Below are 27,083 nucleotides of genomic sequence, written 5' to 3' on the forward strand. Positions count from 1 at the left end.
TGATGGACAGGTTGACAGACGTGATCAGACAGGAGTCCCCGTGGACTATGATGTTTGCAGATGACATTGTGATCTGTAGTGAGAGTAGGGAACAGGTAGACGAGACCCTGGAGAGATGGAGATATGCTCTAGAGAGAAGAGGAATGAAGGTCAGCAGGACTAAGACAGAATAAATGTGTGTGAATGAGAGGGAGGATAGAGTAATGGTGAGGATGCAAGGACTAGAGGTGGCGAAGGTGGATGAGTTTAAATACTTGGGGTCAATAGTTCAGAGGAACGGTGAGTGTGGAAGAGAGGTGAAGAAGAGAGTACAGGCAGGATAGAGTGGGTGGAGAAGAGTGCCAGGAGTGATTTGTGACAGACGAGTACCTGTAAGAGTGAAAGGGAAGGTCTACAAGAGGGTAGTGAGACCAGCTATGTTATATGGGTTGGAGACGGTGACATTGACAAAAAGGCAGCAGTTTGAGCTGGATGTAGCAGAGTTAAAGATGTTAAGATTTGCACTGGGTGTGACGAGGTTGGACAGGATTAGGAATAAGCATATTAGAGGGTCAGCCCAGGTTGGAAGGTTTGGAGACAAAGCCAGAGAGGCAAGATTACTTTGGTTTGGACATGTGCTGAGGAGGGATGCTGAGTATATTGGGAAAAAGATGCTAAGGATGAAGCTACCAGGTAACAGCAAAAGAGGAAGGCTTAAGATAAGGTTTATGGATGTGGTAAGAGAGGACATGCAGGTGGTTGGTGTGACAGAGCAAGATGCAGAGGACAGGAAGAAATGGAAACAGGTGATACGCTGTGGCGACCCCTAACGGGAACAGCCGAAAGAAGATGATGATGACAGTCAGTCAGTATTGCCAGACATTAGTTTCATATATCTTATTGTTCAGAAGGCGCATGTAGATGCAAAACCTGTTTTCGTTCATTTTTTAAGTGAATTAGAATAATAAAAAAACTGTCCCTGATTTTCCGCATTGGACTCCACCCTAATTTCTTTTATCTTTGTACCTGATTCTTGAACAAAGATGATGAAAGCTATGTTTAGCAAAAAAAAAAAAAAAAAGCACTAAACTGTGCACGTACAGATATCTTTCATAATTGTCAGAGACCTTCATAATGTCTGTACCAAGTGGTCCAAATAAAACTGTCAAAGTTGGCCCTGTAGATGTAACCCCATAGTTTTTCAAATGCACTTCTTGACAAACATGATAATTAACTTCAGTATAAGGTGATAAAGTTATTACTGTATGTAACAACGAGTAGGCTGTAAATGCTGACCCTTACCCTGTTGACAATACAACTCTATAGACTCAGAAGTGCAAACCCTGGAGTTACGAAAAGGTTACTGTAAAAGTACAAGAGAATGGTAAATGTAAAACAATGCTATTCTCTTTTAAAATTGTTTTTTGCAAGATCAAGCTCCCCTGCACACACCCACAGAACTTGTATATACCAACTGTAAGATCACCATGCCTCAAAGTAAAGGGAATTATCCAAGAAATAAGAAATGGTATTCTTGGACTTATATGCAAGTTCTCATTTTTCTCTTTCAGTGTCCCTATTCTGGGACTCACAGGAACAAGTCACAGAATATTGTACTGTAACGGTTTCACTCACTTTATTTAAATGTCATGATTTACGAAACAGGAAAGTACTGTGCAACTTTTTCCTTTGATATCTTAAAGAATTATTCATCATTTCTTAATTTAGTATAGGATCTGATGCCGTCCTTTTCATTCTTCCTCATCGTATGGGCATGGATCCGACTCGGCTGCATACTCCAGACTTGGGATCCAGCTCTCGAGCTCCTAGCTCTACCCATAATGCCCTATTCCATCCCCATTATCTCAGATCTAGTTTGCTGCCATTGCAAACAGATGCAGGTTCCTCTCTCGAGCATTAGAGATATTTTCGTGAGTTCATTATTTTTTGATAAAGTAATAACTTTATCTTGGCTTAAATTATCTGTCCTCCCTCCTAGTTTTCTTGCAGGAAGTTAGGACTTATTGTTGCTTTATAGTAAACATTTATTACCATTGCTGGTATCACTGCTTATCCTTTTCTGCCCAGGGTATTTCTTTAGGTAACCATCACTGGTAATAAACTCTTTTTTTTCCCTTCCTTTCCTGTTTAAAAAAAAAATTATTGTAGTCTATTCTTGCTGTTTTACTTTTTGGATAGTTATCTACCATGTTGGATAAACCAACAAGTTTTAATAAATGCACTTCTTGTGGGCATAAAATCCCAAATTCTAATGCCCACAAGGAGTGCATGTACTGCCTTGGAGCTAGGCACTTGGACACTGCTTGTAACATTTGTCATTTGTGCACCTTTAACCAAAGATCCTTGGCAGACATAAACTTATTCTTAAGGGTCTTCTCCCTGCTACATCTTCTTGAGGAGCTCAAACACCCTCCAAAACTAGCAAATCTGCTCCTCTGGAGAAAGAGAAACTCTTCCCTCAAAAGTCCTTCAGGTTTTCATTGGAGCTGCCATCCGAAAGCAGAAAAACTTTGGCTCTGACGTTATCTGATCCAAAGACTTGACACTCTGATCCAAAGCCATTGTATCCTAAGGCTATCCTAAGTTATAGCAGTAAGTCCTACAGTACCACCCTAGGATCCTAGGTCCTTGGATCCGAAGCCAGGTACTTCATACTGGAGTCTTACTCCAGAATTTGCCATAAAGCCAATTTTCCCCACCCTGCCTTCTCCATTGCTTCAGGCTCCAAAGAAACATGCCAGGCCCCCATCCACGGCTTCCTCTAGAGCCTCTAGAAGCTTATTGGAAGAGATGTGGATAGGATGATGCCAAAATTTCTCAAAGATCAGATCCAGATGGGGTCTTACCAGCTCCATCTTGTATTGGATCCATGAGTCTCCCTACATTGTCGAAAACCATTTTATCTCCTCCGATCTGTCCAGTGGTTTCATAGTCCCAGGATCTGAAATCTCAGAGAGATACGGTGTTGGATCCGAGGAAAGCTTTTTCCTCCAATCCAACTATATCTTTGGCTTGTTCTGCTCTAATACCCTGGGATCAGAACAGGTCCTGGAGCCTAATTGCTGGCGTTGGATCAGAGGGGATAGGTTCAGCTCCAATTTTGTTGGATCCATCCCTTCCTCTGAGCCCTGGCCCTGGACAGTTCGAATCTCATTATGTTTTCAAATTTTAGATTCAAGGGAGGTCGAGACCTACTTTGGGAGTTTCAGCTCCGAGATGGCGGGTCGAAGCTTCTGTAGGCCCATCGGCTTTTGAGGCAGTGGAAGGGGCTTTTTCTCTCCAAAGAGAACCTCCCTCTCATTTTTTGGATTCTGCCCCTTTTCTGTAATCTGTTCCGAGCTCTGAGTCAATCAGACGTATTCCACGGGGGCAGCCAGTTCAATAAGTGTCCAAACCAGTTCCATTAAAGGAACTTCCCCTCTCTTTCAACACCTCTCATGAATACCCCACAGAGGAGGTGCATTGGATGAGAATGTGCAAAAGGAGACTTATTGATTCCACGATGGAGTCAGTCATGGAGGATACCGATTTTGATGAAGGAGAGGGGTACCCCTGATCACCACCTGATAACATCTCCTTTGGAGATATTTTAGAAGTCCTAAAAGAAAAAAAGTGGCTAGTCCTCCCAAATCCCCTCACTAGAAGAATCAGTGTTTTTGGAGGCTTTTGGTTCTGGCCCATCTATGTCTTGGGTTACCCTCCTGGTGGATGAACTTATTGATTTAGCTTCCTGTTGTGCTTGGAAGGAACCAGATACTGTCAAACGGATTCCAAAAAGACCCCATAAAGTTTTAGCCCTAACAACAGACAGATCCCACTGGAACAAAGGAGTCCCATTTGATGCTATGGTGGTGGTGGTGGTGGCAGTCACCAAGAAAGTGCTAGAAGAACAGAGGTTTTCTGTCCATCCACGAAACAGGGAGTCTAGAACATTGGACAGATTTGGAAAGAGAGTCTTTGCCTTGACAACCTTTGCCCTGAGGTCACTAAACTACCTGGCACATTTTATTAGGCTTCAGAGAGATTTTCCCAAAGAGCTATCAAATACTCTTGAGTCCATGTCTTTAGAGGACTTCAAAAGAACATCCTGTCAAATGGCCACTCTCTTATCCATATCAAATATGTAGATGAGATTGATATCTCACGCAGCCGAATGTATCTCGCGAACAGCCGGTTCAGGCATTGCCATAAGGAGACATGACTGGATGTGGCTATGTGACTTCGTGGACCCTTTTAAGACTTCTTTATCAACACCCCATTTGATGGCACTTCTTGTTTGGGCCATCAGTCGAAGAGATGCTTATCCACAGTGAAGAAGATGGAAAGAGACTGTGTGCCATGGGGATCAAGCTTTCCATGCCTCAGTGAACCTTTTCCAGGAGTCAGAGAAGTAGTAAGAAGATGTGGTTACAAAAATCTTGGGGATCTTTGCAAGGTCTGTGCTGTGATAATTTCTTCAGAGGCAGAGGAGGAAATTCTAATGGAAGACTACACCCTAGAAGCAGAGGACGTCTGCAGAATCAGGGCTTCTGGGATTCATTTCCAGACGGACCCTTTCACCACCCCTGAAGTGCTACCTCGAATGTTCAGCTCTGGAGGCAGTCTGTGTTTGATTGTTTTTGCACCCAGATGTCTGGGCAAATTTAATACAAAATTCATGGGTGCTAAGATAATATCCAGAGGTTATTACATACCATTTTTCCTTCTCCTATCCCAGAAAAAGAAGCTTCCCAATATTCCACCAAGTCAAAGGAAGGCAGCAGCACAAGAAATCCAAAAGCTGCTAAAAGAAGTCATCCACAAACTCCCACCAGACCAAGCAAGATTCAGAACATATTCATGCCTTATTTTAGTACTAAAGAAAACAGGAGACCTCAGACCCATTTTTGATCTAAGCAATATGAGTTAGTATATGAAGAAATGAAAGTGCTGAATGGTCACAGTACAGTCCATAGTACCTTTTCTTCACAAGGGTGATTGGATGTGCTTGATAGTATACATCCAGAAGCTCTATTGTATCAAAATAGACAGGCGATCTAGAAGACATTTATGCTTTTGGCTGGGAGCTAGTCATTACCAATTCAGAACCCTGCTCTTTGGACTCACCACAGCCCGAGGGTGTTTGCCAAATGCATGGCAGTGTTATCAGACTAAGAGGATTCTAAGTGTTTCCATATCTAGATGACTGGCTCACCATTACCCCCTCCAAGCATATCCTTTTGCATGGCAGGGAATATTTTCTCCAGATTTGCAAGCCATTGGGTATAACAATAAATCATGCAAAGTCAAACGTAACACCAGTCCAGAGCCTGGAGTTCATTGATACAGTTCTGGATATGACAACACAAGTAGCATCTCTACCTCCTCATTGCATTTCCACTATCAGAAGCCAGGTTGATCTTCACCTTTGCCATCCATCTCCTTCGTCAAGATCAAGCAATAGGTTACATGGCAGCAGCCATAGTATTACTCCCTTTGGCATGATTCTATATGCTTGTTCTCCACTGCTCTTCAGTGGTCCATTCTGCATTGACCCCTGTCTTTTCCAGTCAATCTTAACTCCAGTTTGCAAACAACACATCCACTGGTGGGTCCAGTCGGACAATCTTCATTTAGGCAGACCTTTTGTTCTATCAAGCCCGATGGCCACAGTGACCACAGATGCTTCTCAGGTGGGATGGGGCATTTCTTGGGAAGAATGGTCCAAGGTATGTGTATCCCCCAAGAGACCAATGTGCATATCAATGTTCTAGAGATAACAGCAGTCGTACTTGCATTGCAGGCTTTTCAAGATGCTCTCCCCTTCGGGACTATTGCACTTCAAACTGACATGTGCGTATTCTGGTACATCAACAAACAAGGAAGAACTCTGTCTTATCACTTTGCAGAGAGGCCATGAGAGTACAGGAATGGGTGATCTCATCAGACTGCTCTCTAATTGAGATGCACATTCCAGGGAAAACCAGCATACTAGTGGGCAAACTAAGCAGGTCCATTTTGAAGTCTCACGAGTGGTCTCTCAATCAGTCTGTGGCAGAGATGATCTTCAGTTGTTGGGGCCGGCCTTGCTACTACCTCTTTGCCACTCCCCATAGCAAGAAGTGCAGCAGGTACTTTGCTCTTATCCCCAATCAGGAGGAGTCACCGAGAGATGCTGTAGTTCACACTTGACCCTCAGGTCTTCTTTATACTTGCCCTTCTCTTCCCTTGATCCCCAAATTTCTACAGAAAGCACGTTGGCTGAAGAGCTCAGTAATCCTCATTGCCCCTTTCTGACATCTGCAAGTATGGTTCCCATTTCTACAGTCTCACCTTCATTATCCTCCATGGATACTGGAGCCAACTCTGGATCTCCTATCTCATCCATCAGGAATCCAAGATCCCATCATACAGGCCCTCAGACTAACCGCATGTTTCTAGACAGCCCAGGCTCTGTTCCCCTGTATGAGACATTATTTTGGCTTCTCAAAAGGAATTTACCAAAAAAAGTATGTAAGAGCAAATGGAAAAGAATACTCCCTTTGGGCTTTGAATAAGGAAATTGACCCTTTCTCTGCTCCAGTCTCTGCGATTCTCTAGTTTTTGGCAACTATTTTTGAAAAAGTAGCAAGTTTCTCTACAATTAAACTTCAATTGGCAGAGATTTCTAATTTTCACATGGGGAACAGACATTTTTCCGTGTCTTTGTCTAAGTTATGCAAAGCCTTCCTGAAAGTTATTTTTCTTTTAAGGCCTCCAATAAAGGATCTCTCGACACTGTCATATCTAACAGTTGTGCTGCAAGATCTAATGCAGAAACTGTTTGAAACTTCAGCTAAATCTGATTTGAAATTCCTGTCATGGAAAACAGTCTTGTTGGTAGCCATTACTTCTGCAAAGAGAATTTCTGAACTCCAGGCTCTTCAGAAACTTATATTATTTTTCATAAGAATACTGTTTCCTTATGGACTAACCCTTTTTTGTACCTAAAGTGGCTTCTGAAAGTAGCATTGTCCAATCCATTCACTTACCAGTTTTCTTTCCAAATTTTTCGAATAAAGGAGAGCACATGCTGCATCTCCTTGATGTACACAGAGTTATGTTTTTATTTTCACAGAACAAATCAAATTAAAAAAAATCGGAGCATCTCTGTTTTTCACCAAAAAGGATGGGTTGTCCAGTCTCTAAAGTCACACTAGTCAATGTATTTCTTGGATTTATTCTCAGAAAGGCATGACATTGACATTATCTAAACCTTCCAAGGCTCATTCAACTAGATCCGTGGCTTTTTGTTAGAGAGCATCTATTGACGATATTTGCACTGTAGCTATATGATTCAGTGCTCACACCTTTGTTACCTATTACAAATTGGGTATTATCTCTAGAAACAGAGCCGCCTTTGGTTCGGATGTACTCCGGAATATTCTGTGGGGGCCACCCAAGATCAGTGTAGCTGGGGTTTCTGTCCCATACATTAAGGAAGAATGAAAATGACATCAGATTTAAAAGTTATGTACTTAGCATAACTAGGTGTGTATGTTGTCCATTTTCATTCTTCCTCAACTTCCCTCCAATCCATCCCACATCCATTTTTTTCTGGAGACCTGTTGGACTGTATTGAGAACCTAAAGTTCTGGGTTTGAGCCCTGCCTTTTCTATCAAGCCATAGCTGACTCTGCTTAACTATAGGGAAATATAGCAACAAACTCAATCTGAGGAATAGGGAATTATGGGTAGAGGGAGGAGGTCGAGAGCTGGAATATGCAACCGGGTCGAATCCAAACCCATACAATGAGGAAGAATGAAAATGGCCTACACAGATGTCTAGATATGGTAAGTACATAACTTTTAATTTTGTGCAGTTTAGTTCAATTCTCCATCAACTCACTTTTGGAAGGACTATTACATTTTTCTCAGATTATTACAGATTCTCACAGTTAACTGTCTGTAAAACTAATATTAATTTGTAATCATCTTTATTATGTAGGTTAGATGACACCCAAGTTAGAAATACCTGTGTAAATGTGTACTAGACTTCCTGCCAGGCCTGCAGTAAATATAGATACAGCTAGATAACTGTCCTTTTTATTGTATTGTCTTAATCCTGTACATAACAGTGCAAGATAAACATCATTGTGGCATTAAAGTAGAAATATGCTGTTTTTTTCTGGAGATGTGAATGTACAGAGTTGCTTGTGTAAAATAATTGAACTAAGTTTGACATTGCTGTTACTACTTCATGTAAAATGCTTTGCAAGACCAGTGGTCTGTCACAACTCATGCATATATTTTAAGGCATTTCTCTCATCTGTCCTTGATGTTTAGAGAACATCCTTTATTTTGCCTCATATTTTTGCCCTGCCTCTCATTATATTTTTGATTTTCTGGTAAATTACTGAGGAATATAGTCCGTCATTAAGGCCAGGCATTAGAATTTCATACATATTATTCAGAAGATGCATATAGTGAATTAGAGTAATAAATAAACATTGTCCCAAATGTTGTGCTTTTGTTCCTCCATTATTTTCTACTTTGTCAAGAATTCTTGAGCATAAAAGTTGAGGGATATGTTTTAAAGTGAGACTGATGAATGATTTTGTTTTTAAGATGAGACTGATAAATAAGTGTTATTGAAGACTGTGTATATATTTTCCTAGGTCATGGAATCTACCTCAGTTTGTATTCAGAGGTGCCAATTTTCAGTGCTCCAGAATCCAATGGTACCTACACTGCACCTGCTTTAGCAGGTTTTTATATGTTCTGGACAATGATCATTCTGCTGCAGGTATACTCCTACATTTTTAACATAGCAAGAAAAACAAAAAGAAGTGAAGAAACTGTTGACAAACTGTCCAGTATTTTTAATATGTCATTATTTTACAGGTTCTTATCCCAATTTCATTGTATGTTTCTATTGAACTTGTCAAACTGGGACAAATATTTTTCCTCCAGTACGATATTGACTTGTACAGTGAAAAAACAGATTCCTCCATTCAGTGCCGTGCTCTGAACATCACGGAAGACCTGGGCCAGATCCAGTACATCTTCTCAGACAAAACAGGAACACTCACAGAGAACAAAATGGTTTTCCGGAGGTGCAGTATAGCAGGACAAGAGTACTCACATGATGAAAATGGTACGTCTTTGTATGGGGATGGGTCAAGCTTTAAAGTCTATCTAGATGTCTAGAGTTGATGACAGAAAAAAAAAAAGTTCATCCATTATACTATGTTTTCTGGACGTTTCCTAAAAATCTACTGCTCTGCTCAGATACTAAACTTTTACAGTTTTCTGCATTCTTCCCCATGCATATTCAAGTATTTTATGCAGCCATTTCACTAGCCCAGGGATAGAATGTGCTTTTGCATTACAGATACCTAGGTTTGATTACCATCGTCTTGTATGTTGAAAGGATGGCAAAAAAAGGAGGGGCAGTGAAAGATTTACCTTCTCATCTTTAAAAGGGTGGGGAAGTCCAGTGGTTTGCCTCCCATTTCTTTGCTGGAGAACAAGGAAACTAATGGGATGACCTAGCTTTGGCTTAGCTTGTTTGGGAGGAGGAGGAGGGCAAGGCTTCTGGGGGGAGGGGGCATTACTTGTACGAATAAGTGGATCTGTATGTTAGGCCATTTGCAAAACTGTCCCTTGGAGCATTACTGGGGTATGTACTAAAAGAATGGTAGGTAAATGCACAAAATACCTGTGAAGTTGCAGCTTCACTCAAAAGGGAGAGAGCAACTAGGTGCATGATTGAAGGTTCAGGACCAAAAACAAGGAAGAACTAATCTTTTTGAGTACTTTAAATTCAAAATATGTTTAGAGGGTAAGCAACAAAACGTATGGTAAAGCAAATGGGTAGAACATACATAGACTTGGAAGAAATAGTTTTCAAAGGAAAAAGAAGACTTTGCATGATATAGGCACAGTAAATATAGGGAACAAGAAAAAAATATATAACTTCCCAGTTCCATCTCAGTAGAGCAAATTGAAAACATGTTACAGAAACAACAGTTTGGATTATTGAGCTATCCCAAGCTAAAGGGAGTTCGTTTTTACATGTAGGCTATGTAAATAAGTGAGTTTGGATAATATCCTATCTTCTAGTCCCAACAAAAAAGGCATGATATTTATAAAAGTCTTAAGGCTTAGAAAATTAAGAGCATCAACTAAACTCCTAAGGCATGGGCAGGCTTTGCTTCTTTTCTTTGTGATAATCAACACTGCACAATTTCTTTGGGCTTTTTCACTTTTTAAATTGTACTTATTGCTTTTTAACTGTGTTTTGAGACATTATTTGAACCTTTTAAAGATGCCCAAAATATTAGGCTGTGAAAAGGACTGTGACTTTTCTTTGTAAATGTGTTATAGCTGATTGATTAGTTTTGCAGTATTTGAAACTTTTGCTGACACTAATGGAGTTAAGTAAACGTTTTCTGTTGAATTTTTGTTTTGATGTATTGGGCTCCATGAATCAGTAAGCCGTCAGAGAGTTTTTTTGTCTTCAAGGCCTACCTTTCTCCTTATGCATGCCTGAAACAGGTTTTGCATACAAGGAGGATGGTAGGATTAATTTTTCTTCCACTTATGTGATGATACTGGGATGAGTCCCGGCCCCATGATAGGTGGATGTATCTGCCTTGGCCTCATGCGTAGTCTTCATGGGGATTATTTTTTAAAGTATACCTACCCAGACAGTCACCCCTAAACTTCTCACCTGAGAGAGGGGGGCATCCTCAGCCTTATCATTCATATCCTTTCCCAGCTGGATCTTACAACACCCAAGGTAGCCAGATTACCTGAGTTGCAATCAGCACTCCACCCCTTGACTCTGCAGGCCTGATCTGGCTGAACTTTTTCATAATGGACACAATGTTTGCCATCGGTTTATGATCATACTGTGTGTGTATTCTGTTATTTCAGTGTATTCAGTGTTCTGTGCTCCCTGGAGTATTTTTGTTCTATTTCAGCTATGTTTGTTTCTGTTCTACTTAAAACCTCATCTTTGATTTTGATTTTCTCTTGCTGTTTCTGCACTTTTCTACCTGCAATTTTATTCTGGCAGGTTTATTTGCAGCATACTTTTTATGTGCTTGCTAGTATTTCCTGCAGTTTCATGACTCCGCCATACCCTCATTGTATTTTTCGAAGATTGCCTCCTTTTTTCCTGACATAGCATCCCTTGGTATCCTGTTCTCATTACTGCAGTCCACCCCTACTCAGTGATGTAAGTCACTGGATAATGTTATGTAGCTGTAGTAATTTCACCGTTCCTATTTCACATTGTCACACACAGCTGATGTGACAAACTTGTAGAGCCTTTCCTATGTTTTTGTGACCAGTGTACAGTTAATGCATATTCCTTCGTTTGTGTGGACAGTGGTTATAAGGAGTTGGATAGCAAGGTAAATGTAAGTGCTTTTCCTCTCAACCTTCCAAAAGGCAACCTAGTATAAAGATGGGCAGATCATTTTGTTGTAGTAAACTGTGAGAGTTGGAATTGCTTTTTCCTACTTCCCATGAGTAATTACAGAGCTAAGATGTCTTGATCGGTTAGTGGGGCTCTAACTAGTGTTCACTAGAAATGCTCACTGTGGTAGTGCTGGAAGTGACCATTCACTTGGCTATTTGTACTGAACTAAGCAACAATCTTGTGCGAGTCTGTGTCTATTTTCTTCAGACCATCTTTTGACCAGTTTTTCTCTCACTAAGACACCCTTCCCTTATACCACTTTCATAGCTCAGCCCTAGCAGTTCCCAACCAGTAAAAAAAAAAAAAAATTTCAGATTCTTAAAGCTTGTCATGACCACTGTATGCATTTATAATGTTTTGTGTACCAGTACACTGAATTTGCATTTTAACTACTAAAATCTAGCCAGTTTGTAAACTGTAGGCGTCTGTTTGTATTAACATTTTCGGTAGTTAATGGGCTAAGATTCCTCACCAGGAGAATCCAGGGCTTCAAACATCTACTGTAGTAGGCTAAAAGCCCTGTCCCTCTACTCAGTTGTATACAAACTCCTCAAAGGTGAATTCTGTCTAGCATACAAAGCAATCTCAGACCCTGCCTTGATGGGACTGCTGCATATCTGAAAGTCAAGCTCCACTCGAGTAATCTGCATGCGCGACCTCAACCTGGTTTGTGCCATCAATAGGACTTGTTGGCAGGACAGATTTGTGTCGTAGAGACTCCCCCTTCTGAGGAATAGACCCCCTCTCCACGTCAAGCAGAATACCTCATTTTAAGCGCAACTTGGATAACTAAATGGGGAACAGAAAATACACCCCTGGGATTCCACCTGTGTCCCTGCTGGACAGGGCCATGGGGTGCTGACTTGGAACATGGGCTAAATTCTTGTCTAGGCTTGTAAGGGCCTCAAGGGTAATAGCCTAGTAACTTCCTATGATCCTACTAACCGGACTACAGAATAGGCAGAAATATAAACAATGGAGTTTCATTTTTTTTATTTCCACTGTTTACAAACTGTTTGTATCCCTGGTACTTTCCTTCACTTCTCAGTTTAAATTAATTGTAGCACCTTCATGGCCCTGCTGATTATGTAGAGGAATAAAGTCGCGAATACAGCCAGTGTGACTCAAGTTTGATTAGTGGCTTTTGTACTTGAGTGCATACGGAGAGGATACGTGGAGCTATCCTGGCAAGTAGATTGCATGCTGGGAAAGACGCATGTCAAGTTGTAGTGTAGGCTGGGGCACAGAAAAAAATCCCCGGGTTGTAAATTCTGGAAAGGCTCAAGGAGTGTGACTGCACGAAGGGTCAACACGCACATCATTGGCTCATACCTCCTAGTCTACCCAACCTTAACTGTGTATGTGTGTGTATGTTAGTGTTGATATGCTGTGGAGGCGTTGAATAGGAGTTTGAAAACCTGTCATTAAGCTGCAGTATGACTGCGCCTCACTTGGGCCATCCCCCTGTGTAGTGCCTGGCCGAAGCAACATCTTATAGCCTGCACAGCAGTCCAAGGACATCCATGTAGAGAAGATGCTCTGGAAATGGCCTGGGAGCTACAGATACTGTAACCATAGGGAGTTGGCATTGGAGACACCTGAAGTCAGTTGCAGGTGAAGCCAAAAATACATAAGTAAATAAATTCTGACATCTTCAGCTGCTGATATATATCAGGAACTGTATTTATTGGAGATTATAACATCTGCTGTTGTAGTGAATTAGCTTATCTCTCAATATTAATCCTTCCTTAATAGCTGTTTGCATTTTACATCATAATACTTTTATTATTGAGTTGCATACCACTTAACTATTCACTGATGTGACTGTATCCAGTAATGAAGCCTTTGATGTGTGTGTATATATATTTTTAAATATATTTTGCTTTAACAAGACAGCCTTTGCCTTGTATCTTTCTAGCTTTCATTTCCCTGTAATGTATTTCCCTGCAGCTCATTACTGGTATTTGAAGTCTGCACCCAGTATTAATAACACTCATCATTTACTTTACTAGAACCCAGTATTTACTGGTTGTGTTGGGAGAAAGACATCCAGTTTCTCATATCTCCTGTTACATACAGAATAATGGAGAGATTGAAAGAATAGATGTTCTTCATTCCACATTGCTGCAGTCCTAACTAACTATTGGGGTAGTCCGCTGTCCCAGTCGGCCCGAATACCAAAGTATATGGCTGACGTCGGTCAAGGCGCATTAGACTGACGTCAGTACGTCAGGGTACTAATGCGCATGACCGACGTCATATCCTCAGTCTTTTTTGCCGCATGGTCCAATGCAGAAGCAGTTTTGCGAGTGCAGGTTGGCGTTCTGAAAGTTTCTGAAGTCAGAGTTTCAGACCGAATCAAAGTTGGCTAAGTACCCCGTTGGGGAATATTTTGGTTTTTTCTTGCCTCAGTATTTAACCGGATGTCAGAAAAAGTGAATAACTGTATTTCTTGTGGGAAACAGATACCTCATAGGGATTACCATACCTTGTGTATACCTTGTTTAGGGCCTGAGCACGACGTTGTTGGATGCCGCTCTTGTGCTAGATTTAACAAACGCACTATTAAGAGAAGGTTAGACTGTGCCAGGTTAGTTTTTGGGAAGCGTTGTAATTATAAAATGCCGCCGGATGCTCCGGCCGCTTCGCCAAAAGCGCAAGGACAAAGCAGCAAAGCCTAGAGTGGAAGAACCGACAGTCCCGGACGTCGGTTCTTTAGAAGGCTCAGTGGAGCCGGAGGTTCTGCCAGGAGTTTCTTTGGAGTCTCAGGGAGAGACTTTACTGTTACAGGATGTGTCCTCTCAGGAAGTAGGCCAGGCTGAAGGGGCTTCTCAGGTGGCTGTTCTTCCCTCTCTTCCTAAGGTGGTTAGAGCCTCCCCTTCTGTTTCCAAGGCCTCTTTGAGAGGCAGGCCAAGTTTAGCTTCAGTGGGGGTTTCTCCTACTGCTTCAGGGTCCTTGCCTAAGAAACATATGCTTAAAATGGCAGAGGATTTGATTACTATGATTAGAGGTTCTATGCCCCCTCCTGATTAGAGGCCTAGGGTGGAACCTGAGTTTGAGAGTTTTGAGCAATGTTCGGAGGCTTCTGAGTCTTCGGCTGAAGACTTGCAGGAGTATCCTCCTTATTCTGATTCTGATGTGGATGATTCTACTCCTTCAGCTTCTCCTCCTGAGGATTTTTCATTTTCAGAGACTCTGCATTCCATGAGGGAGCATTTTAAATGGGAAGGTCAAGATTTCTCTGATTCCAGGAAGAGGCTTAGGAATTCTTGTTTTTACCCCAGCATAGGCCTTTAGCTATACCTCCTGTTTTGAATGTGGTGGAAGATGTTTTTGCAGAGGCTTCCCTGAATCCTGATTCTTTGCCTCCTGCCCCAGTTAAACCGGATAGGTACTATAGGGTGCCTGAAGCTCATAGTATCTTTTTAAGAGTCCTAGGGCAGACCCGGAAACTGTCTCTCAGGGGCCTAAAGGTGTGAAGGCTTCTGTTGTTAAAAATCCTGTTCCTCCTGATAAAGAGGCAAGGGCTTTGGATAGATGGGGAAAGAAAGTATATACTTCTTCCACTTTAGCCATGAGGGCGTTGAATTGTCAGTTTCACATGTTAAAATATCAGAATTATCTCCTTTCACAATTGAAATCTAAGGTGGATGCTCTAGCAGAAGGTATTGAGTGTAAAGAGTTGCAGGATTTAGTTCATGTGTCTGAACAGGTGGGTAAGCATTCCTTGCAGTGTGGTTTTGATGCTGTGCAGGCCTCCTCGAGGGTGGCTGCCACTGGTTCTGTTCTTCGTAGGCACGCATGGTTGAGGGATCTGAATTTAGCTGAGCATGTTAAAACAAGGATTCTGGATGCTCCTTTACAGTCTGATGTGTTGTTTGGTTCGCCTGTGGAAGCAGTTTTAAAGAAAATGGAGGACAAGGCTAAGTCTATGCAAACTGTTAAGGATTTTTGCAGGTGCAGCCTCCAAGTTTAGTAGAAATTGGCCTACTAAGGGATGGACATATCCTGCTTATGATTCCCAGTCTAGGGGTAGGTCTAGACGTGGTAGGGGCAGAGCTCAAGGTTCTTTTAGGCCTAGAACAGGGAGTTCACCTGCTCAGGCTTCTGGTGAGGGCAGGGGTCAGTCCTTTCGTAAACAGACCCAATGACCTACCTTTTCAGCTGCCAGTACATTCTCGCCTGGCAGCACCTTTGGGAGGAAGGCTGGCTCTTTTCAAAGAAAATTGGGATTTAATTACCCAAGACAGATGGGTTTTGGATATCATTCACCACGGTTACAGGTTTTATTTCCATACCTTGCCTCCTTTCAAAGGCATGCCAGACATTTCTCCTCTTCAAAGAAAAGAGGCTCACAAGCAAATTTCTCTGTTGCTCCAAATAGGGGCCATTCAGCCAGTTCCTGTGCCAGAAAGGGGCCTAGGATTTTATTCTCGCCTGTTCCTAGTACTGAAGAAGGGGAACACGTGGAGACCAATTTTGGATTTATCTATCCTCAACACTTATCTGGACATTCCCAAGTTCAAAATGTTGACATTACAACAGCTTTTACCTCTGCTGGGCAAAGATCACTGGATGGTAACTTTAGATCTCAAGGAAGCTTACCTTCATGTGCCTATCAGACTAAGTTGCAGGAAGTATCTGCGTTTTCGAGCTGCAAATTCTCATTATCAGTTCTCTGCATTGCCCTTTGGCTTATCTACTGCGCCCAGAGTATTCACAAAGGTTCTGGCTCCAGTGATAGCTTACTTCAGGCTAAAAGGAATTCAAATCTATCCTTACTTGGACGACTGCCTGATTCTGGCTCAAGAAAAGGAAGACCTTTTACAGCATTTGGAATTTGTGATAGCAGTGCTAAGATGCCTAGGGTATTCTGTGAACGAAATAAAGTCCAGTCTAGTACCCTCTCAAGACATGTGCTTTCTGGGTGTGAGACTGAATACAGCAGCCCAGATGGCTTTTTTAACCCCGGACAAACAAAAGAATCTTTCCAGTTACTTCCATCAACTATCTCTTCAGTCCGGGCTGACTGCAAGGACAGTCCTTCAAGCCTTAGGGTTCATGGCATCTTGTATTCTGGTGCTTCCCAATGCCAAACTGCATATGAGGAAGCTGCAATGGTATCTCAAAATGTATGGACACAGCACTGCCAGGATTTGGACACTGTCATTCAAATAATACCTTGCATTCAAAAGGAATTTTGTGGTGGGCTCAGGAATGTCACCTAAACAAGGGACTCTCTGTGACCCGGCCAGAGGCGAGTCAGATTCTAACGACAGATGCCTCAGACATTGCTTGGGGAGCTCATCTAAATGGAAAGTGGATACAAGACAAGTGGCCTGCCAGACTACAGCATCTACATATCAACATGAAAGAGATGTTAGCAGTCCAGTTTGCATTAATGGCTTTCAAGGAGTTACTTCTTCCAGGGCAGGTGTTCATTCTAACAGACAACACAACTGTCATGTGGTACATCAACAAACAAGGGCGAACACATTCTTACCCGTTGTGCAGGCAAGCAATGATTTTATGGGAGACTGCGCTCAGCTTGCAACTAACTCTTCAGGCAAGGTTTCTGCCGGAGCACAGAACCCCTTACCAGATGTGTGAAGCAGAGAAATCCTGGAGCGCCACCAGTGGAAACTGGATCTTCATGTATTTCAAAATTGACAGTGTCATGGGGAACTCCAGACATAGATCTGTTCGCTTCTCCACTAAACCACCAGCTGCCAAAGTTTTGCACAAAGAGGTTTCATCACACAGCTTGGAAAGTGGATGCTCTTTCTTTCAGTTGGAAAAATCTTCATGTGTATGCCTTTCCACCTCTGCCTCTTCTCCCAAAGGTGCTCCTAAAGGTCAGACAAGACAAGCCAAGGATGATTTTAATAGCTCCAGATTGGCCTCGGCAACACTGGTACCCATTACTGAGGAGTCTGGTAAGGAAGCCTCCATGGCCTTTACCTTTGATTCCACACCTGTTGTCTCAGAGGGACGGTCACCTGCTCAATGTCAAGCTTCACTCTCTTCATCTAACAGCCTGGCATATTCTGTTTTGAAACACAGCAGGTCTCAACTTCCTCAACAAGTTTTAAATGTGATTATGGAAGCCAGAAGACCTAGTACAAGGAAAGTGTACGCAGAAAAATGGAAGAGATTTTTATTTTGGAGTGCAGCAAACAATTTGGAGATTTCTGAGCCTAATTTGAGTGTGGCTCTTCAATATCTTACTGAGTTATTGGACAAAGGTTTGTCTTTCTCTTCCATTAAGATTCATGCTGCAGCAATTTCAGCTCACTATGATTGTGACCCACCATTGTTTTCGCATCCTTTGTTCAAGCAATTTCTTAGAGGGGCAAAGAATATAAGACCCCCACGTAGAGCTCCTACTCCTGCTTGGGATCTCAATTTTGTGTTGGAGAAACTTACTCTACAACCTTTTGAGCCTGCGGCTACTGCTGAATTGAAATACTTGTCATGGAAGACTGCTATTTTGTTGGCCATTACTTCTGCAAGAAGGGTTTCTGAATTGCAGGCCCTTATGGCGGTAGAGCCCTTTTTGATTTTTCATAAGGATAGGGTATCATTACGTACTAATCCTTCCTTTATGCCTAAGGTGGTTTCTAGTGTGGCTTTAAACCAAACTATTCATTTGCCTACTTTTTATGCAGATCCCCAAAATAAAGGGGAAAAGATTTTGCACACTTTAGATGTGCACAGGCAATTGCGTTATTATTTAAGCAGGACTAAGGATTTTAGGCAGTCTCAGCAGTTGTTTGTTTCTTTTGCTTTGAGTTCTCAGGGCAAGCCTGTGTCAAAACAAACTATTTCTAAGTGGATTGGGTTTTGCATTGCATTTTGTTATTCCCATCATGGCAAGGAGATTCCAGCTGGGATTAGGCCTCATTCCACTAGGGCTACTGCCACTTCTACAGCATTTCTAAGGGGTGGCAACTAAGGATATTTTGGAGGCAGCTACTTGGAGTTCAGTGCATACTTTCTCTAAGCATTATCACCTTCCTCTCTACTCTAAATCTAGGGCTGGTTTTGCCACAGCTATTTTGCAAGGCATGTTGTCAGCTCCTGCTTCCTTATGATTTGCCAGCCTCCCTTACCTCTGCTTTGGGATTCTACCCAATAGTTAGGACTGCAGCAATGTGGAATGAAGAACATAGTACAGTTTTGTACCTACCATAAATGTAGATGTTCGAGGATCCACATTGCTGCAGTCCAATTTACCCTCCCTCCTTCCCCTCTGTGTTTAGGGGTGGTTGTGTAGGTGAGGTTATACTCTGGTAATATTGTATATATTGTATATATTTTTGGTGCAGGAATGTTTGGAGTTTTTGGTTTTGGCCTTGTCTTTTTAGGGTCTTCTGACATCTGGGGCAAGAAAAGACTGAGGATATGACGTCGGTCATGCGCATTAGTACCCTGACGTACTGACGTCAGTCTAATGCGCCTTGACCGACGTCAGCCATATACTTTGGTATTCGGGCCGACTGGGACAGCGGACTACCCCAATAGTTAGTTAGGACTGCAGCAATGTGGATCCTCGAACATCTACATTTATGGTAGGTACAAAACTGTACTTTTTTTTTGCAAAGGGCAAGCTTCCCTACATCGCTGCATCCCATGAGCTTGAGCGTGCCAACACCGGGGTCATACAACATTTGGAGAAGGGAGAAAACTTAAAACAGTGCACTTCAGTGCCAAGCATATACTTTTTTCACTGTAAGAGAAGTAAGTGAATTTTAAACTGTTGTGTATAGAGAAGAAATTACGACTTCTCATCCTTACATTCTCTTTCAGTCTTTTACTTTATATTTAATGTGTAATTTCTTTACTTTTTTCACTCCTAACTTCCTTAGCTTGTGATGGCACCCAGTGGAGGAGTGGATGCTTTTTATAGTTTCAGTGGCTCATCCTTGTTTTTTGCCTTACTTCTGAAAACTTTCTTCTGTGCCTTTATATGGAGACTGATATTGCAACAAACGTAAAATTCTCGTTCAACTGCAATTCAGTTTTATAAAAGTACCAGACAATTTATGATTAAACCATACTGTTCATGCTGTCTCAAATCATTTCTTAACTAGATATCCAGAAAGGTTTTGAGTAAATTCAACATATGTGGCTTTGTAGTAGTCTTAATATTGTATAGAATAGGTGAGTTTGAACCTCTCCTTCGTCACTGCTTTAGCCAGTACTGAGCACATTACCTGTTCTTTTCCCATTTATCAGCCTAACATAGTCATTCTAATTATTCTGCATAGGTGCACTAGTCTTAAATGGGTCTGTGTTTAATCACTGAACAGCACATTCATCGATCGGTTGTTCGTCGAACACTAATCATCGAACCTTACTTTAATTGAACGGCCATATCATCGTAACAATTTACACCGAATGATGATAGTTGACCAATATAAATGAAGTGTAAGTTATTACTTACTGGTAACTGAACTGTAAGGAAACATGCCCTTTCCCCACTGTACTGCGATCTCTGAGTTTGTATATTATTAGTCGGGGGGGGGGGGTGCAGCCCCCCTCAAGAGGAAGATTAGGTGAACACCAGACACTCATTATGAGGGAGCTGTGCCCACAAACCCCCACTCCCGCTAATTATATATACCAGCTGAGATTGCACTACAGTGGGGAAAGGGCAGATTCTGTTATAGCTAAGTTACTGGTAAGTAAGTGCTAGCTTACACTTCCTTAATGTTGGCTAAATATCATCGTTCAATGTAAATCGTTAAGATGATATGGCCTTTCAATTAAAGTAAGGTTTGATGATTAGTGTTCAAACAGCCTTTAAATGAACATGCTGTTCGACAATTAAACATAGACCCAGTCTTAAATAAGTGTCCTCAACATCAGTACTAGGAAGTCTTACAGTGGATATAAAAAGTTTACACACCCCTGTTAAAGTGCCAGGTTTTGTGATATAAAAAAATTAGACCACAATAAATCATTTCAAAACTTTTCCTACCTTTAATGTGACCTTTAACCTGTGCAATTCTGTTGAAAAACAAACAAATCTGTCAGGGGAAAAAATATAAAAAATAAAAAACATGCAATAAGCTGGTGGCATAAATGTGCATACCCTTAAACTAATACTTTGTTGAAGCACCTTTTGATTTAATCACAACATTCAGTCTTCTTGGGTGTAGGAGTCTATCAGCATGGCACATCTTAACTTGGTAATATTTGCCCACTCTTCCTTGCAAAACTGCTCTAAATCTGTCAGATTGCGAGGGCATCTTTTGTGCACAGCCCTATTCAGGTCACCCCCTGATTTTCTATTGGATTTAGGTCTGGCCTCTGGCTGGGCCATCTCAAAACTTGAATTTTCTTCTGGTGAAAACATTCTTTTGTTGATTTGGATGTATGCTTGGGGTCATTGTCACACTGAAAGGTGAAATTCCTCTTCATCTTCAGCTTTCTAGCAGACGCCTGAAGGTTTTGGGCCAAAAGTGCCTGGTATTTGGAACTGTTTATAACTCCACCTTGACTAAAGCCCTAGTTCCAGCTGAAGAAAAGCAACCCCAAAGCATGATGCTGCCACCAACATGCTTCACCTTGGGGGTGGTGTTCTTTTGGTGATGCAAAGTATTGTTTGTTGGTTTTGTGCCAAACATACCTTTTGGAATTGTGGCCAAAAAGTTCAACCTTGGTCTCATCAGACCATATTACATTTTCCCACATGCTTTTTGGAGACTTGATGTATTGCTTTGCAAATTTTAGCCTGGTCTAGATGTTTTTCTGTGTAAGAAAAAGCTTCTGTCTTGCAACCCTACCCCATAGTCCAGACAAATGGAGAATACAGGAGATTGTTGTCAGATGTAGTACACAACCAGTACTTGCCTGAAGTTCCTGCAGCTCCTTCAGTGTTGCTCTAGGTCTATTGGCAGCCTCCCTGACCAGTTTTCTTCTTGTCTTTTCATCAATTTTGGAGAGATGTCCAGTTCTTTGCAACATCACTGTTTTCCCATATTTTCTCCACTTTTTGATGACTGTTTTCACTGTGTTCCATGGTATATCCAATGTGTGGAAAATTTTTGTACCCTTCTCCTGACTGATACCTTTCAACAATGAGATCCCGTTGATGCTTTGTAAGGTCTCTGTGAACCATGGCTTTTGCTGTGGCAGGCAACTATGTAAATGTCAGGAAAATCCTACTAGGATAGCTGAGCTTTATTTGGGGCTAATCTCAGTCTGTCTAATGGCACGTATGCACCCAAGAAGACTGAATGCTGTAATTAAATCAAAAGGTGCTTCAACAAAGTATTAGTTTAAGGGTGTGCACATTTTTGCAACCAGCGTATTGTACATTTTTTTATTTTTTTTCCCCTAACAGATTTGTTTGTTTTTCACTTGAATTGTACAGGTTATAGGTCACATTAAAGGTGGGAAAAGTTTTGAAATGATTTATTGTGGTCTCATTTTGTATATCGCAAAAACCTGGCATTTTAACAGGAATGTGTACACTTTTTATAACCACAGTATGTGGCTTAAAGATGGTGACCGTCTCCCCTGTTCACTCCTTATACTGAGGCTAATTTTTTTTCTGTAATTAACTAAGGCTGTTCAACAACATGACTGAGTGATATTGTAGTGTGTGAGTGACTTGATATTTAAATTATGGTAGACAAATGTGGTCATATGCAATGATGAGAATATAGAGAAATGGTGGACACCATAGCATCGTTCTGCATGTAAAAAAAAAAAAAAAAAAAGATTGATTCAGCTAATTGTTAAAGATATAAAAAAAAGTTTGGACGAAGTGAAGTTTGGCCTGTTCATTTTCTAGACAGTAGCAGGGATGTATAGTATTGTAATTGGTGTTGACTGCATTGAGTTTCTGTTTGCACAAGTCACCATAACACTGACGTGGTTGAAATCTGAAACAAAAGCAGAGTTAGGTAGCCAAGTAGTAAATATGGATAAGGAATTGTTTGCCATGGAGGAGAAAGTTTGTAGAAGTAATCTGAGATTGATTGTAGCATTTAAGGGAGCAGATGGACTGGATTTATTGGTGTTAGTGAAAACTAAGGTGGCGCATTGGACAGGCTTTGCAGAGTTGTCACTGTGAATTTAAAAAGTATGTTCATTGCCTGTGATTGTATCAGAGAGATTGTATGGTATCATCTACAGTTACTTTGATGCAGTTTGCAATTACATTTGAGAAAGACCAGGTGATGTGGCAGTTTAGGCACAGAGTTAGAAAATATACCTTTGCATGTCGGGTAGTACATGTGGATCATAATTACTTGAATGCAACCTTTCAAGGAAGACTGCAGCTTGTGAGCATTATTAAGGAGTGTAAGAAATGAAAATCAGAATGCAGGCTGCCCTTCCCCACATTGTTGAAAGTATTTCCAGTAGGGCGTGCTGCCATTTAGTAATGTTGATGAGCAGTGGTTAGGTTAGAGTTGTCAGTATATTCGTTTTGTGAAATAATGAATACTAAATATATAGCGACTTCAAAGCCAAGTAGATTTGTAGGGTCTATATCAGAACATCGAAGTATTAAAATTTAGAATGTTCTGATATCAAACACTATTCAGCGAACGCGAAGAATAACGAAGCTGCAGAACAGCAAATTCTTTCCTCGGGAGTTAGGGTTAGGGTGCAGGTTAGGCGTGTGTGCGATAGTGACAGACTTTAGGGTTAGGGGTAGTTTAAGTGAGTTAGGGTTAGGACACAGATTAGGTGAGTGTGCGATAGTGACGGACCATAGGGTTAGGGTTTGGATTAAGGTAAGTGGGTAGATAGTAGTGTATGTTTAGTTTAGTGTAGCGTTAGATGTAGTAATTTAAGTGTATGTGTGTGGTTGCTGCTTGTTTGATGTGCTTGTGTTGTGTGTATATGTTTCAGAGCAGCAAATTTTTTCCATGGGAAAAATTTGCCATTCTGAATGTTCGATATTTTCATGTGTAGATGTTTTGGGGCCGATGATCTAGCGTTTGCTATTTTCATCTTTTGATAATGTGATACAAACACGATTTGTAAGTTCGGTGGAACGAATGGCAGGAGACAAACATAAAAGTGTGATTGATTTTATGGAATGCAGTAGCAGAAATATGGTATGAGCGGTTTCATATCTGTGTGGCCGAACTGTTATGGTCAGAAATATGCACAAATACTGTTATTCAGTGCACACTGAGGAAGACAGATCATTATTAAGAACTGATTCACTTATGATAAAATACGACATAGACATCATTATGGAACTAAGAAAATAAGCTGTTCAGTGGAATTTCCAGAATTGGAGTGAATCATGTTTAAAAGTTGGCCCCATGCATGTTCCAGAGTAGTGCAGAATCAGCAGAATGGCATCTTATGACCACTTGAGAGTGCTTGGTTCTGCTATGTTCCCCATCCCTCCCATACATTGGACAGGTTCAAGCTAGAGCACTATACACACTGCAAGGTAAGGATTGCAGACTGTTCCTTGCAGAAGGTTTCATACCTTGACACTTGTTAGGCAGGGGTACCTGGTGTGTTGTAGAACACACTTCTTCCCTTCCTGAGCATGGTGAATAGGCATTGTCCTTTTCAGCCCCATCTTGCCCCAAAAATATCCTCCAGTGCCTGGGACGCTGTTTAAGCCTTGATTGTTTCAGGCATATTCAGGGCTTCACAACGCCAACTCCATTCATAAAAATTTGGTTGAATTATTTAAGCAAGACCTTACTATTCAACAAGTTTTTGAAATGGTTATTGTCCATCATATTTGTCCATATAAACAGTGTTCATAGGTTGGTACTAAGCTAACTGCCCTTGCGAGCCATTTTAAGCCTAGCCAGTTATCCCTTGTGAGACTCCAACCCTGCACCTTGTGATTTTAAGGCAAACACCTTAACCATTAGGCCACCCTCCCAACCCAGTTAGTACTAGGCTAACTGCCCTTGTGAGCCATTTTAAGCCTAGCCAATTATCCCTTATGAGACTCAAACCCTGCATTTTGTGTTTGTAAGGCAAACACCTTAACCATTAGGTCACCCTCCCAACGTTCTAATAGAGTGGTAATTGCAAAATTGTCATTTGCTGATATAAATCCAGTTTTATAGGAAGACATTGAGTTGAACTAAAAGGAAGTTCTTGTTTGAGTAATTCAGTATTTACTCTTCTGTATCATATCTAACTGGAAAACTTTTGGATGCTTAATTAAAATAGTGTGGCAGAAAGACATTGAATTATTTTGTGTATCAAGCTACACTCTGGGCATATTAATAATTGTCCGTCACATTTACTGCTTCCAGAGATGCAGAAGAGGAACTGAGAGCCCTAAAACATCTTGAACAGTAATCTCTGGCCATAGTTCCTGAATTGGAGAAATTCAGAGGGGGGAAAAAGCGCTAGTTGGATTGTTAGGTTTAGTTACTAATTTACTTATGCTTACTGGTTATTAATTTCAGTTAGTATTGGAGGGGTGCTATGTCACGCTTAAATATGATGTAAAAATTAGAAGTCTCATCCAGTAAACTGAGAGGAAATTTTGTTAATATCTTATTTTTTGTCATCTGCAGTTGCCTGACTGCAGAACCTATATCTTTCATCTGACAAACATTACCTTATAATAATACACTCATTTACTAAGGAATCTTTATGTTAATTCTAGCATCAATAATTCTCTAGGAGTAGGAATAGACTAATATATTAATATTGGTAGAGTTAAGAAAGTGTTTTGAGACGCATCACACACAGTTTTATAGTTTTATGTATTCAGCCAGGGTTAGAGAGTTGTTGCTGGTTTAGTTTTTCTGTACAGAATATTAACAAGGCTTTCATGCCTTTGTTTGCATCTAGCATTATTTTAACTATTCACTATTATTGACCATGAAAATTATATTAATTTGATTAACAATACATAAGATATGCATTGCTTTCTGGCTTCCCGCAGTGATTTGAGTTAAAGAAAATGTGCCACTAAAAGCATCAAATACTCCAATCATTCACACACATTGTGATCCAAGACAAAAATGTTCAAGAACCGCTTACATTTTTTTTTGCTTCTAAATCTTAACGATCACATAATTACATTTGTAAAAAATGTTTACCTTTGCTTGTCATTTTAAAAATCTCATAATTCAGTTCACATAGAAATACAAAGATCACTTAACACATTTTCTTAATATAATTAAATCTGATTACCAATTAAAGTAAGGAATTGTAGATAATAGTTATTTACTCAGATAAATGGGTAGCATTTAAATATGTATGTATTTCCTACAGATACTTATTCTGCTTACATTTAAACAAGTAAAACTGAAATTATATACGATTAGTTAAAGGTAACATAAATGCTTCCAAAAATAGAAGCGGATTCATTTTTAAGTTTATGGCTTGTATCCAAGCCATCTTAAATAAGCAGCATTGTAATTCTGCTATTTTTATTGTTTTGACAGTCTTGTTACTTAAATGCGGACCACTATGGGAAGTTATTTTAGTCTTGTTTAAAAAATGCAGTAAACTCTGCAATAATTACAGAACAATTATTATGGAGCCACAAAAAATCTCAGAAATATTTATAGCCTGTTACCAGTCTGTCTTTTCAAAGGTGAAGGTATTTAAGTTATAGATTACGCAATAAAAAAAAAAATCACTTTAAGCAAGTTAATAGACTTCTTGTTCTCTAAGGTAAAAGATGAATTTGTGTTTTTTTTTCAGAAACTGTATAGTGTCATGTTATTTACTAAAATGTGTAGTATTTTATAGCACCTGTAAATAGGTTATTTGGAAATGTTTAGCTTTAAGCCTATAAACCTGGAATGTTCTACGGCCCTAAATTCCCCAATATTCTGCAGGCATTAAGGCTACCAAAAGCAGTGTACATTAATACTTTGGATGAGGTAAGATGTAAACTGAGCATATGCATAGCAGTGGCTTTTATGGACCTTTCTATTTCATTGCATTTAAATATATATATATATATATACATAAAACAGCTTGCCTTAAAATCATGAATACTTTTGTTTCACACCCTGAGCAATTAGAGGAGCTCCTCTTGGCATTGCTGTCAATAGAAAGGAGTCCTACATAAAAAGAGGAAATAAAATTTTGTCTATCCACTGCATATTCAGCCAAAAACAGTTATTTCTGAAATGAAGCGTCTTTAGAAAGTAAAGCATACATACACTGTTACAATCATTTAGTGAGTATGGAAATGGATCTGTGACTTTGCTATGGAAGTAAAACTGAGTACACCAATTTTAGATAGATTGCTACAAACTCTCAAGTAAAATCCTTCAAAAGTTAAGATCATACTACAGACAAGGGAGCCCGCAGGATTTTTTGCAGGGGGGTGCAAACCCAGAGCCCCACCCACATAGCTCACCCTGCCCCCTGCCAACACAGCCCCGCCCAAGTCCACCCACCCCAAGCCCCGCCCACACAGCCATTCCAGTGTCCCATTACTTGGCTATTTCTCCCCATTTACTGTAGACACTGTTCAAATCTGTGTGCATACTGTTTTATGCTTTAGTTCTACAATGATTACAGGCAGTTGGATTTAATTTACAACTTTTATTTCAAACATTATAGCCCAAACACTGAGACATTTACTAAACCTAAACAAAGCAATAGTCTTACAATGAAAACAGACTTGGCATTAAAGCTTCTCTACTTTTGAAACTCA

General features: G+C 40.6%; 1 protein-coding gene across 1 annotated transcript in view; it reads left to right on the forward strand.

Annotated features, from left to right (window-relative positions):
* ATP10D (ATPase phospholipid transporting 10D (putative)) overlaps positions 1-27,083 on the forward strand; it is a 596,301-nt gene that overhangs the window by 144,310 nt on the left and 424,908 nt on the right. The window contains exons 6-7 of the mRNA XM_044060391.1: positions 8,637-8,764; positions 8,863-9,115. Of these exons, the coding sequence (XP_043916326.1) occupies positions 8,637-8,764; positions 8,863-9,115 (381 nt within the window). The remainder of the gene's footprint in view (positions 1-8,636; positions 8,765-8,862; positions 9,116-27,083) is intronic.

The sequence above is a fragment of the Protopterus annectens genome, chromosome 2.part0, assembly GCF_019279795.1.
Source record: "Protopterus annectens isolate FY-2018-M chromosome 2.part0, PAN1.0, whole genome shotgun sequence".
Classification (NCBI taxonomy): Eukaryota; Metazoa; Chordata; order Ceratodontiformes; family Protopteridae; genus Protopterus; species Protopterus annectens.